Source organism: Schistosoma haematobium, chromosome 4 (genome assembly GCF_000699445.3).
Source record: "Schistosoma haematobium chromosome 4, whole genome shotgun sequence".
In the NCBI taxonomy this organism is placed as follows: domain Eukaryota; kingdom Metazoa; phylum Platyhelminthes; class Trematoda; order Strigeidida; family Schistosomatidae; genus Schistosoma; species Schistosoma haematobium.
In genome coordinates this window covers 11,745,729-11,762,340 of record NC_067199.1, presented here as the reverse complement: position 1 = coordinate 11,762,340, position 16,612 = coordinate 11,745,729, and the positions used below count along the sequence as shown (strand labels likewise).

Genomic DNA, 16,612 nt, shown 5'->3' with positions numbered 1-16,612 from the left:
GCTTAGTATTCAAGGTTACCAACTGTTTTGCATCTGTATATTTTTCATACTTATATATTAAAAAGTATGTATACTAATAATGTAGTTGTTACGTTTGTCTGTCTGTTAAGTCTGTGGAATGCTCAACTGACTAGTGCTTCATACTAAGACTCCAAATCAGATGTTTAATGGAAAACAAATGCTTGTTTTAAGGTTTTATTTATGAACCAAAATAATTCCAAATGATGTATACGTACACTACCTCAAATTCACAAACAGATTTGTATAGTTTGACTGAGGATTATTTAATGTCAATCAACCAATAATTTAATATGAGAACACATATTAGTAATATCAAACTGAATTGATTTTGCTCTTTTAGTCCCGTCATATTAGTAGTAAAACAAAATCTAGGTATGACATGCAGTGTCGAACCAGTGTTTATTTGGAAATCGTAAATAGCTATACGTTGATTGCACAAAACATTCAAGATTTATTGTTTAAACAAAAGTTCATGTTGCGGATATAAGGCATTTCTTTCTGTAAAATAATGACTAGAACAATGAAATAAGTAAATTAAGTACTTATATGTCGAAGCTAGGCTAATCTTAATGGCAAATGGCTATTGTTAATATGATACTCAAAATCATTTTATGATTAGCAGAGACATTCCTAATCTATCTAAAGTTTTGTGGAGATCAATTTAATTTGCAACTAGTATCCATCACCGATTGATCACGGCTAATGTACTACTGAAAAACAGGCAGCAGTGGACAGCAATTCCCACGCCACTTCAGTGGTTCTAAAGGTCAAACATTCTACACAAAGCCTGAAAACCCTGGTCGTGGATACAAACTGCTAAGGAGTTCCATACTAGAACAAAACATCTGTCCATAGCTCTCTGTTTTCTAGCCTTATCCTAATTGATATCAATCTATTAGTTATGGAATATACATATTCCCGATTTGAATAAAACCAAAACAACAATTGGAGCAGAATAATATGAATTTATCATATTCCATGTATTATCGTCATTTGTTACAGCGATTATATATATACATATTCAACGCGTATGCACTTTAATCCGCACATACGCCCTAAATAGAACAAAATCCTATCGGTAGTTCAACAGTCCGTCTCTTGAAAGCTTATGAATAGCTCTTAATCTTATATTAGATATTAATTTTGTTTTTTATTAAACATAATATTGATTTCAAAACAGACTCATTATTGATCTAAACAATAATCCCTTGGAAATTGTAAGCACGTCTCCTAATCCTCCACGACCAAGGATTCTGCATTTTAAATCAGGATTAGGACAATTTCTTGTTAATTCCCTGAAAAAGAAAGCAGAAGAAAACACAGTTAGTGTACCTAAAAACTATTCCTACCAATCCAAGAATTCGGAACAAGTTAATCAACGAACGCAGATTGAACGAAGAATTCCACGTACACTTCTGAATGAGACCAACTGTTTACTAATAAGTAGTATAATCCTCTTACGCGACATTCACATAAGATGCCCAAATAGTATACCAGTCACAATCTGTATAAAAGCAAATGAAACGAAGTATTTGGGATTTCATGTTAGAGAGGAAAAACCATACAATACGAACGAACATGATAGTATCATTACAGACTCGCAAGATGATAATCTGACAACAATGATGCCAATGACAAAAATGTCGTTTGAGCAACTCTATAAACCGCAAATCATCTTAACTCTCAACCCAGGTAAATTACAAAAGGTAAGTTCAAATAACAATTACTAAAATGAGATAATATATACTGAATGAGATGTAAGGTAATAAATAATAAAGATCATACGAAAGAATACTACAAAATAAAACAAAGCTTAAAGAATGATAAAACATAGAACTTATGTTTTGTTGTAATTAATATTAAATAATGGTATACAAACTGTAATCAGTTTAATATTTTCCTAAAATTTCACAGTTTACTTTCTTAAGATTTATTCGACACAAAACTGTGTTATAAGAATCAATATATGATTTTTTTTTACTTAGTTTGAGGGCTAACACCTTACACCTTTCTATAAATATTATCCAGGTCGTGTATGGTCCTATCATTTGTAAGCTATGCTCACTTGTTACAATGTATTTAAATTCAATAGGTCCTATAACGCATCCATAATGTAATATAAAAAGAACCGTATAGCACAAAACTCACTCTATGATAAGAAGATTAAAATTCAATTTGCAGCTTATGTAGTACACTTTAAGCAAGCTGATTTTCTATTTACATTGACATTTCATCAATCATCAAGCAACTAGAGCTAGCTGATAGATATAAATGACATAATCAACTCAATTACAACTTCGTTTTCTATAGTCAGCTTAAACATCGATACTGGTTAATTATAGAGGTATATACTTTGTTTAGAAGAAAACAAATGCATCATAAATAAATTTACATTCTTATTTCCATTGGATTGAAATTCAACCAATTTTATTTTTTATTTAACCCTACTATGTTTGTACAATATTCATCGATATAGTGTAGGTGTTATGTCCCGATAAGCATAATAAATGGTAACTTTTGTGATCCATTTATGGACCGATACTATGCGTATATTTTTATTGTATAATTGTTAGATAAAAAACTATTCATATTCATGTCCCTCTTATTATGAGCTTCATTTCGATCTATGAACTATTATTACACCATTTACCATTCTTGAATTATGCCCTGTATATTAACCACTATTACCTTCCACATTCACAGCCACATTTGGCTAAATGTTGTACAAATGTTGTTTCATATTTTATGGTACGATATGGTCTGTCTGGTTGGTATATAAACCGAAGATGTTTGAAGTAAACGACTGATATCACATAGGCTGATATTTGTGTTCTGGACTCAACTGACTGTGCTAGGCAGGAAACACGATCAATAAGGACTCTAGACTGTTCGTACGTGTTTTGTGTGTCATTACTTGCTTACTTACGCCTGTTACTCCTAATGGAGCATAGGCCGCCGACCAGCATTCTCCAACCCACTCTATCCTGGGCCATCTTTTCCAGTTCCATCCAATTCTTATTCATTTTTCTCATGTCTTTCTCCATTTCCCAGCGTAATGTGTTCTTTGGTTTTCCTCTTTTCCTTTGGCCTTGGTGATTCCATGTGAAGGCATGTCTTGTGACACAGTTCGGTGCTTTCCTCAATGTGTGTCCTATCCACTTCCAGTGCTACTTCCTGATTTCTTCCTCCGCTGAGATCTGGTTCGTCCTCGCCAACAGTAAGTTGTTGCTAATAGTGTCCGGCCGACGAATCCGTAGTATTTCGTGTAGACAACTGTTAATAAACACGCGTATCTTCTGGATGATGGTTTTCGTAGTTCTCCAGGTTTCCATCCCATACAGTAGAACTATCTTGACATTTGTATTGAAAATTCTGACCTTGGTATTGGTCAACAATTGTTTTGAGTTCCAGATGTCCTTCAAGTAGTAGATAGGCTGTTCCTGCTTTACCGATCCGCACCTTCACATCTGCATCAGATCCATTGTGTTCATCAATGATGCTGCCCAGATATGTAAAGCTTTTTACATCTTTCAAAGCTTCTCCGTCAAGTGTGATTCGATTGTTGCATGTTGTGTTGTATCGAAGAATCCTGCTTTTCCTTTGTATATGTTGAGACCTACTGCTTCTGTGGCTGCTACTACACCCATCATCTTTTCCTGAATTAGTTGTTGCGTGTGTGATAGAAGAGCCAGATCATCTGCGATTTTGTGTGTCATTGGTTCCATCGATAATTCACTGCTCTCCAATTGACGGTACCATTACTTTAGACATTAACAGGCCATACAGACTCCAAGTTCGAACAGTAGGTGCTTTTTTAGTACTTGATTAAAATCATTTTAATTTCCGTATCGATTAGTGTAATATTTCAAGTTACATAAGACTAAAAAATAATTATCTAATTCATTCAAACAAAGTTGTGAATCAAAAAAATAAAGTAAAAAAAACACTTCAATTTAAGTGTTATATATAATAGTACATTCATTTTTACGTATATCTGTCAATTGACGAAATCCTAATCATGTGATAAACAACCTTTTACTTCAGTATATTTAACATATGGGTATTTCAGTTGTTTGTGTATCTAGTTGAAACATTTAGAAAAAGTACAAAGAATCTAATAAAAAAAATACATGAATTATTATGATTAATTAATCAATTCATTAATTATTTAAACAAGATATTTATTGTTTACAAATGGAAAGGATCAATTTTTGCCGTAATATGAAAAGTAATTTAGGATAATTACTATTATTAACATTTAAATGTATTCATCCATTATTGAACATGTGGACTTTGTTCATTGAATTCGCTAGTCGATCTAAGCTAGACCATCATGGAAAACCTGGAAACATTGAATGATTGTTTCATCCTAGTATGAGACTTCTCAGCAGTGCTTATCGATGATTATGCACGTGGGACTTGAACCTAGGATCTCCGATTTCCTGACTAAGGAATTCAATTGTGAAAATACTACATTCTCTACAAATTCTGATACTGATAAATTGTTAATTATCAATCACATTACTGAATTATGTTGTGACCAGTGAAGTTCGACCGGGTCTGTTGTGACGTAGTAACTCATTGAAGAAAATGGTGAACGGTGGCTTAATTTTGTGGATTGGTTAAAGTTAGACATTAACACCATAGGATGCCGGCTCAATGGTATAGAGGTTAGACATTCGCGCGCGAGACTAACAGGTCTTGTGTCCGAATCCTGCAGAGCAGGATCGTGGATGCGCACTGCTAAGAAGTTCTATATTAGGACGAGACGGCCTTCCCAGTGCTTCTAGGTTTTCCTTGGTGGTCTAGCTTCAATCGACTCATGAACTCAACTATTAAATTACTATAATATCCATAAAACCCTTTTCTGATCATTTAAATCGATTATTTTTATGATTCTGGTCATTCTCTATACTAGTTGAAGTTATCAAACGAACTTTCTTAGTAAAAGTGATTAAACGGAGAAGCAAAGCATCTTAAATTTAAAATTCATTCATTCAAGTATAAAGATTATAATGACTAAAGTTTAAACTTTGTTAAAGTGTTAAAATCTTAATGTTCAATAATTCATGTTTTATTGTATCTTTTTATCATTTCTTATTCGAGTTTTACGTTTATATTCACATAATTAGTGAAATAAACAATAAACAGTAGATATTTTATCATGTTATTCTGCTAGAATGTTTGTTCTTGCTCTTTTCAAAATGATAAAGGGAACTATGTGTATAATATTTGAAAGTGGTTAACTAGATATTCCTTTATAAATGTAATCATGGTCACTGATACTTAAAAGAAATACTGATTGGCAAATATGTATGATGTATTAGTTACATGAGTATATATGTTACATTCTTTCATAACTGTCATTGTAAAATTTATTGTATAGTTGTTAAGGAGTGAGTGAATCAAACAAAACTGTAATTGATCTTAATTATTTGATTGGTTTTATAAACATTAGATAATAATGATGATAATCAGTGTTCAATAAATGCTTAATAGTTGTACACTCACAACATTTCTGGATATAAAGCTCTACTCCAGATAGATGAATGGATATTGTGTCTGTAATTCAAGCCTAAATAACTATTGAGAAACTACTTTAACCTTACAGTATTTAAATATGATCGACAGTGTTGATTCATTTACATGACTGATCAGATTTAGTGGTCTTAATTTAACATAAGATTGTAATGAGTTTAAAATTATCTACCTAAACCAAGAGTTAAGATTTTATTTTAATCAATATTAGTTGTATATTTTATCCACAATTAATTTAACCAAATCTTAGTTTCATTCTGTTCTCCGTCATCACCTACTATTCATGATAAATTCCACATTTGTATACTGTAAAAATTGTTGTTCGTTAAAAAATCTATTGTGTTATGTAAATTTAAACGTTATTTCGAACATCAGTGGTAATTTTCATCGAAAAATTAAAACCAGTCGAGATAACTTGAAAATCAAAGAACTAAAAATAGATAATGTTACCGTTTGAGACTAATTGTTAGTGTGCGAACTAAATTTGATTTAGTCTAAAACCGTTAAGCCTCTTGATGAAAAGCAAATTATTAGACCAATGAGTCGAATCATATTATTCAGCATGGATACTTAATACTAAGCAGTCGTAAAATGAATCGGCTGTCTGATTTTTGTCAACGTTCATCCTTGGTTACATCTGTGAGATATCCTTTGGTCTTGAGAAGGTTAGGCAGAGTTCATAGCACCTATTCCCTAAACTTCTGCAAGTAGTATTCATTGTATATATAGATAAATATTATTATTATTGGTACTTGTTTGTTATCACTTCTTCAATATCGGTTATGTTTTTTTCTTAATCTATTTATAGATAACAGTTGGTTATCTGTTAGAAAAGGATTTATGCCTTCATAGTATCACTTCGAATAATTTGACAGATTCGGCAAGCAGCTTACAGGTAATTATTATTTATGTATATATGCATGAACATTTTCGCATTGTAGTGAACAGAACACGGATGGGGACAATCGAATATATCTGACACAAAATCACAGGACTTGTTAATAAAATCTAACAATCATAAAGTAAATGCTTAATTTGCAAAATGTCCACCAATTGTCTCATAATGACTCAGACTTCACTGTTCTTGCATTTTTATACAAATTCCATTTTGTTTCCATTCTTTACTGTCCGATCCTCTTGTCACTCTGCTGCCAGACCTTCTGTTCACGACTAACATCATATACTATTTATGTCAATACAAGTAACACACACCACAGTATTACTTTGAAAAATGAAAAAATGAACCATCAAACTAGGGATTACAATAATAGTTTATCAGATTACCTCAATATATATTATAAGCAACAAAGGAGAGAGAAAACAACATTTCGTAAAAACAGAATTTGTATGAAACAGGTTGGATTACTGGAGGAAAGGGTTTATGCTTTACCAAAGAGAAAGTATTAAGCAGCGATAATAAGATAATTGTTTCATTAGTACTACTGTGGTGTGTACAAATGATATCGGCAGATATAAGTAATATGTATCACCGATCGAAAGTGGAATGCCTGGCGGTAGAAGCATGAGAAAATCAGAGAGAAGCGAACGAGAACAAAGTGTAATCGGTATGGGGACAGAGGAATAATTAAGCCTGAAACAATTAATTGACACTTTAAAATTGAAGTATTTACTGTATGGTTCTTAGATTTGACGAAGATATTCTGTAATTTTATATACAAATACATTTTGTTGTCCCCACTTGTGTGTTCTCGTTCACCACACTACTACTAATACGTCGATTACAGATGCTAAGCCAATCCATTTATGATTTCAAATAATTAATTTTGTATGGTATTTAGTATCATGTTGCCTAGTATTCATTACGTTTAATTCACTAGACTAAGTTGGTGAACATCTCTGATTTAAGACTTTTTGAGAGGAAATATTCAGCCCGTGTTTCATGTCAATTGGTTGTCGTATGGAAGATTTATCTACAACTATGTGAGAACTTGTGTTTTTGAAAGATCTGAATTTATGTTATTACGGTTTCAAGACAATAGAAGGTATTATTATTAAACTATTTATTTACCAGTTGATGATTATAAATAATGTATCAGCTATCAAACTTTAATAACTGTTAAGATTGTTTAGTATCTATCCCTTCTGAAGTATTCTTTTTCAGACGATATTCAAAGTCACTTTAACAAATTAATCGTGTTATTTTCGTTTTTGTTATCTCTTAAAAAATTCAAATACGCAAATTAGACTGAGTATCTTATCGGGAATGGCTCAAACAAGAATTTACCGTTTTACTCACACACATTTATTGTACTTTAAACTAAAAGTTTTGCTTAGGTAATGGTTTATGAAGATTCTTCTCTATGATGACTGACATCATCTGGTGGAATTTAAAAATAAAGAGAACAATAGATAGGTGTTTCAGTTTAGTTTAATGCTCATCATCAGTGCCCATTCAACTAGGGGAGGACATAGGCAATTCAGGTGTTTGTGGCAATAATATCACCCTATCTAATCGAAGAACAATCTCTTATTGACTATGTCTTCCCCTCGTTGAATGGGCACTGATGATGAGCATTAAACTAAACTGAAACACCTATCTATTGTTCTCTTTATTTTTTAAATTTCACCAGATGATGTCAGTCATCATAGAGTGCATTACATGAAACTCGAAGAACCTTCATAAACCATCACCTAAGCAAAACTTTTAGTTTAAAGTACAATAAATGTGTGTGAGTAAAACGTTATCTTTCCAAAAATGTGTAAATTCTTGTTTGAGTCATTCTTGATAAGATACTCAGTCTAATTTGCGTATTCGACTTTTTAAGAGGTAACAAAAACGACAATAACACTATTCATCTCATGGTTACGTCACCCATTCATGTATAATCTCATGATGATTTTCACTACAAAATTACATAAGCATATAACCAAATCATTTTAATCTAGGAACTGATCATGATCGAAGTTACGCATGAGTATTGTTAAAAAGCTCAGTCAGCTACAGCGTAGGACCAGGCACATTTATGCATCGGTCCAAGTTGCCATACCTCATTAACACAACAAGATGGACACCGGATTCATAAAAGTAGTTAAGTCGGTGGTGATAATATATAAAAGAAAGATTGCAATAAGGATATAGTACAGGAAGAAAGAATTAGTTCGTAGAAAGAAAGATATGAAGCGATTTCAATCTCTTAGTTTAAGGGAAGACAAAGAGTGTATAAACCGACGCCATTGTGACCGATTCTGAGCCATGTCACCAAGAGTCTCCAACCATTGTTTACGATAGTCACGCGGACCCCAACCAAGTAGTCTGCATCTACCAACATGGCTCAGACTAGAAGTTAGTGACTTCAAGCACTGATGCCACGTTTTGGTTTGGCCGCCCTTAACTTTCTTCCAACCATCCCGAACACCGGTTAGCATTGCACGACGTGGTAATCGGTGTCCAGGCTCATCAAACTAATTCTTAATATTATCTCTTGTGAACATGAGTTGATAATGAAAATTATCTTCGTATTAAATTATTTTAATTTGGTAATGAATTTCAAACTGAACAGATATGATTTCTTTTAATCAATAAAAAGAAAACTAATTCTCAATTTTCAAGTCTTCATTGAATTAAATATAAATACGAGAAGGGATTTTTGTGAATATTATAATAATTTATATAGTTAAGATCATGATTCAACTGAAGCTACGCTAACATGGAAAACCTGGAAGCACTGGACTGCCGTTTCATCCTATTATTGGACTCCTCAGTAGAGACCACTAGAGTTCAACCATGTCTGTCATAAAATAGTAACTCACTGAAGACAATGATGAATGTATCGCTCAATTTTGTAGATTAGTTGAAGTTAGACATTAACACCATTAGATGCTGGCTCAACAGGTCTAGAGGTTAAGCGTTTGCGCACAATACCAATAAATCCTCGGTTTGAATCTTCTGAGGCAGGATCGTGATTTCTCACTGTCAATAAGTTCCACAACAGAAAGAAACAACCTTTCAATCCTTTCAGGTTTTCCAGTGTGGTCTAAATTCAATTAAAAATCATAACCTCAACTATAAAATATAAATCATCTAAATTATTTCAATAATTGATTTTCATTTTTTTTTTAAATTAAAATAATAAATTCATTATTATGATTTGATTTAGGTGAATGATTCTTATTTCATTTTGAAAAATGAAATTTTATTTCAATTTAATCATTTCAATCATAATAATATTCAATCAAATTTCTATAATTCAATAATCAATAATAATAATAGTAATAATAATAATATAAATGATCTATTTAAATTATATACACAAATTACAATTATTCGACCAAAATTTAAATTACTTCCTAATGATAATTTAAATTTTCATACTGTTTTAATTGGACAAATAAAAAGAATAGAAATTAAAATTCAAAATTTAACACAAACTTCAACATTTTGGTCAATACAACAATATGATATAAATAGTAAGTTGGATGATTTAAACAAAACAAATTCTATACACATAGTATTGTTTTGCTTGAATCTTTATTATCAGAAGGGGCTTGTGGAGATTTCAGAAATTTCACAGATTAAAATCATGAGTCAATTGAAGCTAGACCACCATGGAAAACCTGGAAGCACTGGACGGCCGTTTCATCCTAGTATGGGACTCCTCAGCAGTGCGCATGCCGACTCAGTGGTCTAATGATTAAGTGCTCGCGCGCGAAACCAGCGGGTCCTGGGTTCGAATCCCGCGGGGTGCGGGACCGCGGATGCGCAATGCTGAGGAGTCCCATACTAGGACGAAACGGCCGTCCAGTCCCTTCAGGTTTTCCATGGTGGTCTAGCTTCAACTGACTCATGATTTCAATCTGTAAATCTTCATTATCATTATTAATAATGGCTTTATTCAATATTATATTTTGGTACAATATAGAATTCTCAGTACTGTGTATTTCAACAAGTTACTTACGCAAAAAAACAGTGACAAAGTCAAAAAAAGTTTCAAAAAAGAAAACCGAAAAACTGTACAACTTTTGAAATTAGAGACATGTTAAGAATACCGGTTATTGACTAGGTTAACTCTAACAACCCGTTCGTCACAGAGTATATTTGCTACGTTAGGTATTATAGACATTTTATACTTTTGCTTGCGTGCATAGATTTTAATGTAATTACGTCTCGTTCTACCAGAAGATATACAAGGATAAAGATATGAGTGAAGGGGATGGTTAGTATCTGATAAAATAACACCTGCCAGGAGTTTGCATGACTTTAGATGTCTATCCACAACCATATTAATTATGACCTCGAAAGATTCACCACACATCTTGTTAACTGCAAAGCTAACAGCAGTCTTTTCATTGATGTTTAGAATTGCAATTGATTATCAGTTTGTTATTGGTATATGTGTATACTATGCATATTGCCTCGATATGACCTTAATTCACAAGTATTATATGCAAAGACAGATAGCTATGGAATCCAGGACACATGTTTTGTTTTATTTAGGACTGATCAATTGCAGTCCTAAACATCAATGAGAAGATTTAAACAAACATTATCAAGTAGATTAAAACTTTAGCCCATTAAACAAGTAAGTGGCTATAAGGACTCAGTAGCTAAGTGGATAGCGAAACGACACTGAGTTCGAACCCCAGAGTGAACATCAACTTTGACGTACAGGTACATCTAACTGACGTGTCCCAAATAGGACGAAACCCGCGTCATGGTTTCCACTTCTAGCTACTATAATTCTTTGGATATAAAACAGTTCTATATAATAGAGGATCTAATAAATTTCCATTTTTATGAAATAAGTTCAAAATATAAAATACTTATCTTCCACCTACTAACTACTAAAAATATTTGACCTTGACAAGAGATTGGCTATTTATTGACAAATGAAATGATAGTAAATTATTCAAGGTTATTCCTATTCAGGTATCAAGGGTGTAAATGATATGAAAATAAGGCTAGATTTTATTAAATAAGAAACATATTCTTTTAATCATAAATTTATTTAGGATATTTTAAACAATACTTTTATAAATTCTTTCCCTTTTCATAAATTTCATCGAATCTTATTGAGTAAATTACTATAAACACATAGATGATGGTTATCTCCGTATATATATATATATATATATATATATATATATATATATATATATATAGACTACTGTGTTATTGTATGTTAATATTATGTAAAATAGGGCACCATATGATGGGGAAGATAAGTCGAAGCAAAATTAATTTTAATGGTGAATCATTTATAAAAGTCTCTCTTTAATATTCTAGTTGAACTATTTTAACAATATTTTATAATGATGTTATAAATTAAGGTGTTATGATTGAATGAATGAGTATTTAATTGTTAAAAGGAAAGAAATAAAATCCTGGTCTATAGTTAATGAGAGATGATGTAACTTAATCGATTGATGATTAAACACAAGAACTTAATTATTGACGTATACTGTCCCACATGAATCAGTGGAAATTAATGATAAGATCACTAACCAGAAGAATAAGTCTTTCTTTTAGAATAAAATAACATGCTTATTCGCCATCTATTAGAAGAAAATAAACATGATAAATTATCATAAACAATTAGAGGAAGTTATTTTCTAGTTCATTCACTCTCTATAAATTAAGATTTGACTGTTAGAACTAGTTCTTGAACATCATATCATAAGAAACATAATGGTCACTTCTCTGGAACCACGTATTCCAATGTTAGTCATAGCTGAAATCAGCATAATGCTTGGGACAAACGTGTGTTAGCTATATCGCATTAGCACGACGAGATGAAGTGCGTTAGATTTATAGCAAAGTAGTCGAAACGATAATCATGGTAATTATAGTGAGAAATTCCTAAATATTGGACAGTAATTTTCAATGAGAATAAATGAAAAGGTATTTGTGAAGATATACTAAAACTCAGAACCTGAAAGAATATAAAGAGTGAACGTGTCTGGGCTTTTATAGTTGATTCTTAGCCATATCAGTAAAAGTTATCAACTGCCGATTGTCTTCCTATCCATACCTTTATTCGAGGTTACTGTTACTTCAGTCAACATTACATGTTAAGGCAAGAGTTGGTTAGGTATAATAAACACTTGTCTCAGCTACCTCAGTCGATGACGAATTACATCTTCATCTACCGAACTACCTAATACCTAATAATAATCATCGGGACTGCTCCTTTTACGTGTTCATTCGTAAGTGAACAATACTTTGAAGATACATGTGATTAAAATCCTGAAGACTACGTCATACTTCATGTATGATAGATCATTTTTACAGTTGTACTACTAATCATAAGTAGATTTCTGCTCACTATAGTTACTTTTATTTGTTAGTCTTGTCATATTCAATTGTTTATTATAAATAGTGTATGATTTCATGAAAAGAAGGTTTCATTTCTTTAAAAAAGTCTTTAGAGATTAGCTTTTATTATAGATTTCTACAAATCGAAAAATCAATTATATACAATATTCTATAACTATATTAATTTTTATTATCAGAATGGGTTTTGTGGAGATTTTTAGAAATTTCACAAGACCACCATGGTCTAGCTTCAATTGACTAATGATTTCAGCTTGTATATTAATTTTTGTTACGTTTCGTTTTAACATCTTGATCTTAAGCAACTTAAAAGTAGTTTATACATATAGTTCCCTTTATCATTTTGAAAAGAGCAAGAACAAAGATTCTAGCAGAATATCATGAATTCATTTTTATTTCGTAGGTTCTCGTCAGCTGCTTACAACCTGTGATATTTAAAATTACAATTACATAGTGGGTTTAAATTACTTACATGAAAGAGTTTGGTTAGAAGTTATATTGAAGACATATTCGCATAGTATAGCAAGGATGTAAATAAAATTAATAGACTGAATATTGTAAATATATACCTTATGTGAAAGAACATTCTACAACATTCATTGTGACAACAGTTCAAACGGCTAGAAACAAGTGATTATATAATGAATAAACATTGATAGGAATACAGTGAGTAGAGCTCAGCTGATAAAATAAGATTAATAATTTAGAAGATAGTTGAAATAAAACTCAATAATGTAATAAATGCGAGAAAGAGTATTTGTCTCCAAAGCAAGGAAAGATTAATAACCTACGAAATAAAAATAAGTTCATGCTATTCTGCTAGAATCTTTGATCTTGCTCTTTTCAAAAGCAGTTTATGATTGAGATCATGAACCGATTGATGTTAGACCACCTTTGAAAACCTGGAAGCACTGGACGACCGTTTCGTCCTATTGTGGGACTCCTCAGCAGTGCACGTCCACGATCCTGTTCACGGGATTCAAACCCAGAGCCTTCAGTTTCTCGTGCGAACGCTTAACCTACTGGACCACGTAGCCGGCATCCAATGGTGTTAATGTCTAACCTCAACCAATCCACGAAGTTGCGCGACCATCTTCCATTGTACTGGTGGTCTAACATCAATCGGTTCATGATCTCAATCAAAAACTTAATCTCCACAACCCCTAAACTGAAAAGTAGTTTAATCAAATTCTCTTAAATTATACACATTACAATATCGACATTTTGTTTAATTTAGTGAATATATTCAAATAGATCTATGAATTAATGAACAGTAGTAATTCTTATTTTTAGAAAACTTTAATAAGATTTCTTTAATAAGGATTTTCCAATAGTGTCAAACTGATAGATTGACTTAGTTTTTTCTTTATCAACAGTTTTTATGAGGTCACATTTCTTTTCATTATAAGATAAAATCGATTGGTTAACCATTGGTTATAAGAATATGCTTCCACTATATCAAATGACTGTGATTTCACAAAATATATCATTATTGATATTATTATAAACACAATCGTCAACAGGAAACTCAACCAAGGTTTCTTTCTATGTGGCACTCATCACTGGGTGGTGATCAATCTCATATATATCAGGTCCTTCTTAGTGCAGATCGAATCCTTTCGACCAAGTTGCAATGTGTCCATCAGTCTAGATGACTCAAAATTGCGTGCATTATGTTGAGATAATATGGTGGTTTGAGGTAGTTAACAGGAAACTCTTAACCAAGGTTTCGTGTTACGTGGCACTCATCAGCAAGGTGTACCTGTAATCTTGAGGGGACTGATGCTCACTGATGGATTCGATCCCGTATCACCTAGCTTCAAAGTCAAAATACAGTAGTAGTTTATTATAAGATATTTGTCTATTCACTAAAAACAAAATGATGTACTACACAGTTATTTTGTTTGCTATGACAAATGACATCAATGGTGATGGGATGTATTTTGATTGTCTTTTATTAATCATAGTTGTATTTGGCTGAATGCTCGTTTACAGCGAAACCAACAAGTAGAAAGTATTGACAATAATATTAGATTACTATGAAAAAAATCAGTTGACAGTGTGAACGCTTATCTATGAAATTTGTTGAAAAATATATTATATGAGCATATTATGCTAGATATTATATACTTGGGTGAGAAAGAGAATAGAAGAGAACAATCAAAAGTATCAAATCACATAATGAAGTTAGTAACTGTTATTCTGTAGCTTGTTGGGTTTTTTTTAAAGCATCTAATAACTGTCAACGTTAGTTGACGGCGCTCAAAATCGATCGTATTTACTCATATGTACTTGTTTACCAGTTCCTGCCAAACTTTAAAGTTTACTAATATTACAGAAACTTTATTTCTCTAATTTATTCATTGTTGATAAACGTTTTCTTTATTACTGATAGAAATTATATTTGAAATAATCTTAGCAACTAAAATTTAAATCACCTCAACTTTTTGTTATGTTCAGACCTTTTGGTTGAACATAATATTTGGTTGACTTCACATTTTATCTTCTTAGATTTCTCTCGATTCTACTTTTAGAATGTATAAATTAGCAGGTAAATTAAAGCAATAAAGGTTTATATGCTTCTTTTCTATAATCATAAAATTGTTATTATCTCATCTTATTATTATCTGATTAATTGTTATTGACTTCGATTAAAGAAAAATTATAAATAATAAAGTCATAAGATAAATTTAATTCAACTTACATAATAAGATGATTTCTGTTGTTCTGTGATCTAACACCCATTACCTTACTAATCAATAAAAAAATTTCTATAAAAGATAATAATCAAACGAAAATTACTCAGTCAATATAGCATGTGCTCACTAGTGACTAGCTTCGTGAGAGAGTTCTCGGAGTTCTGGTGAGAAGCCGTGACCAGTGGAGCTAATCCGTGTCGGGTAGAAACAAGTGCCTACCACAGTACAATGGAAGATGGTCGCGCAACTTCGTGGATTGGTTGAGGTTAGGCATTAACACAATTGAATGCCGGCTACGTGGTCCAGTAGGTTAAGCGTTCGCACGAGAAACTGAAGGCTCTGGGTTTGAATCCCGTGAACAGGATCGTGGACGTGCACTGCTGAGGAGTCCCACAATAGGACGAAACGGTCGTCCAGTGCTTCCAGGTTTTCAAAGGTGGTCTAACATCAATCGGTTCATGATCTCAATCAAAAACCTAACAATCTCCACAACCCCTTAACTGACTATATATATACTGTTTAAAAATCAAATTTTGTGTGAAACTTAGCGAAGCTTGGTGTATCGCGTTTTCGTACAACTTTTTTTAATTTAAAGATAATCCAAACAGTCTACATTGAATAATCATTTTTATAATATATATTGTTTTAAATTCTAATTAGATATTAATAATTAATCTCTTTAGTCATTTGTTAATCAGCTGAGCAATTTGTTGACTCGAATTATTTAATAAAAACAATCCGAATTATTTTGGTTTTGATTGAGATCATGAATCAATGAATGTTAGACAATCATCAAATTTCTGGAGGCACTAGAAAGCCGTTCCGTCCTAGTGTGGGACTCCTCAGCGATACTCATCCATTATCCTGCACACCGGGTTCAAACCAAGGATCTTCGTCCTAACATCAGTCGATCTATGATCTCAATCATAACTCAAAAATCTCTATAACCCTATACTGATAATCTTGGTTTTACTAATTCACGCTCAATGACTATCATTATTAAGAACAACTTTAATTTCATTGAGGTTGTAGCTCCAATACTGTGGATACGAATAGGTGGCAA

General features: G+C 32.2%; 1 protein-coding gene across 2 annotated transcripts in view; it reads left to right on the top strand.

The window, feature by feature from the left end:
- The window catches only part of DLEC1_1 (Deleted in lung and esophageal cancer protein 1), a 77,208-nt gene that overhangs the window by 57,471 nt on the left and 3,125 nt on the right, over positions 1–16,612 (top strand). For both annotated transcript variants that reach the window (XM_051215662.1, XM_051215661.1), the window contains exons 24-26: positions 1,202–1,727; positions 6,368–6,454; positions 9,678–9,987. In XM_051215662.1, the coding sequence (XP_051066193.1) occupies positions 1,202–1,727; positions 6,368–6,454; positions 9,678–9,987 (923 nt within the window). The remainder of the gene's footprint in view (positions 1–1,201; positions 1,728–6,367; positions 6,455–9,677; positions 9,988–16,612) is intronic.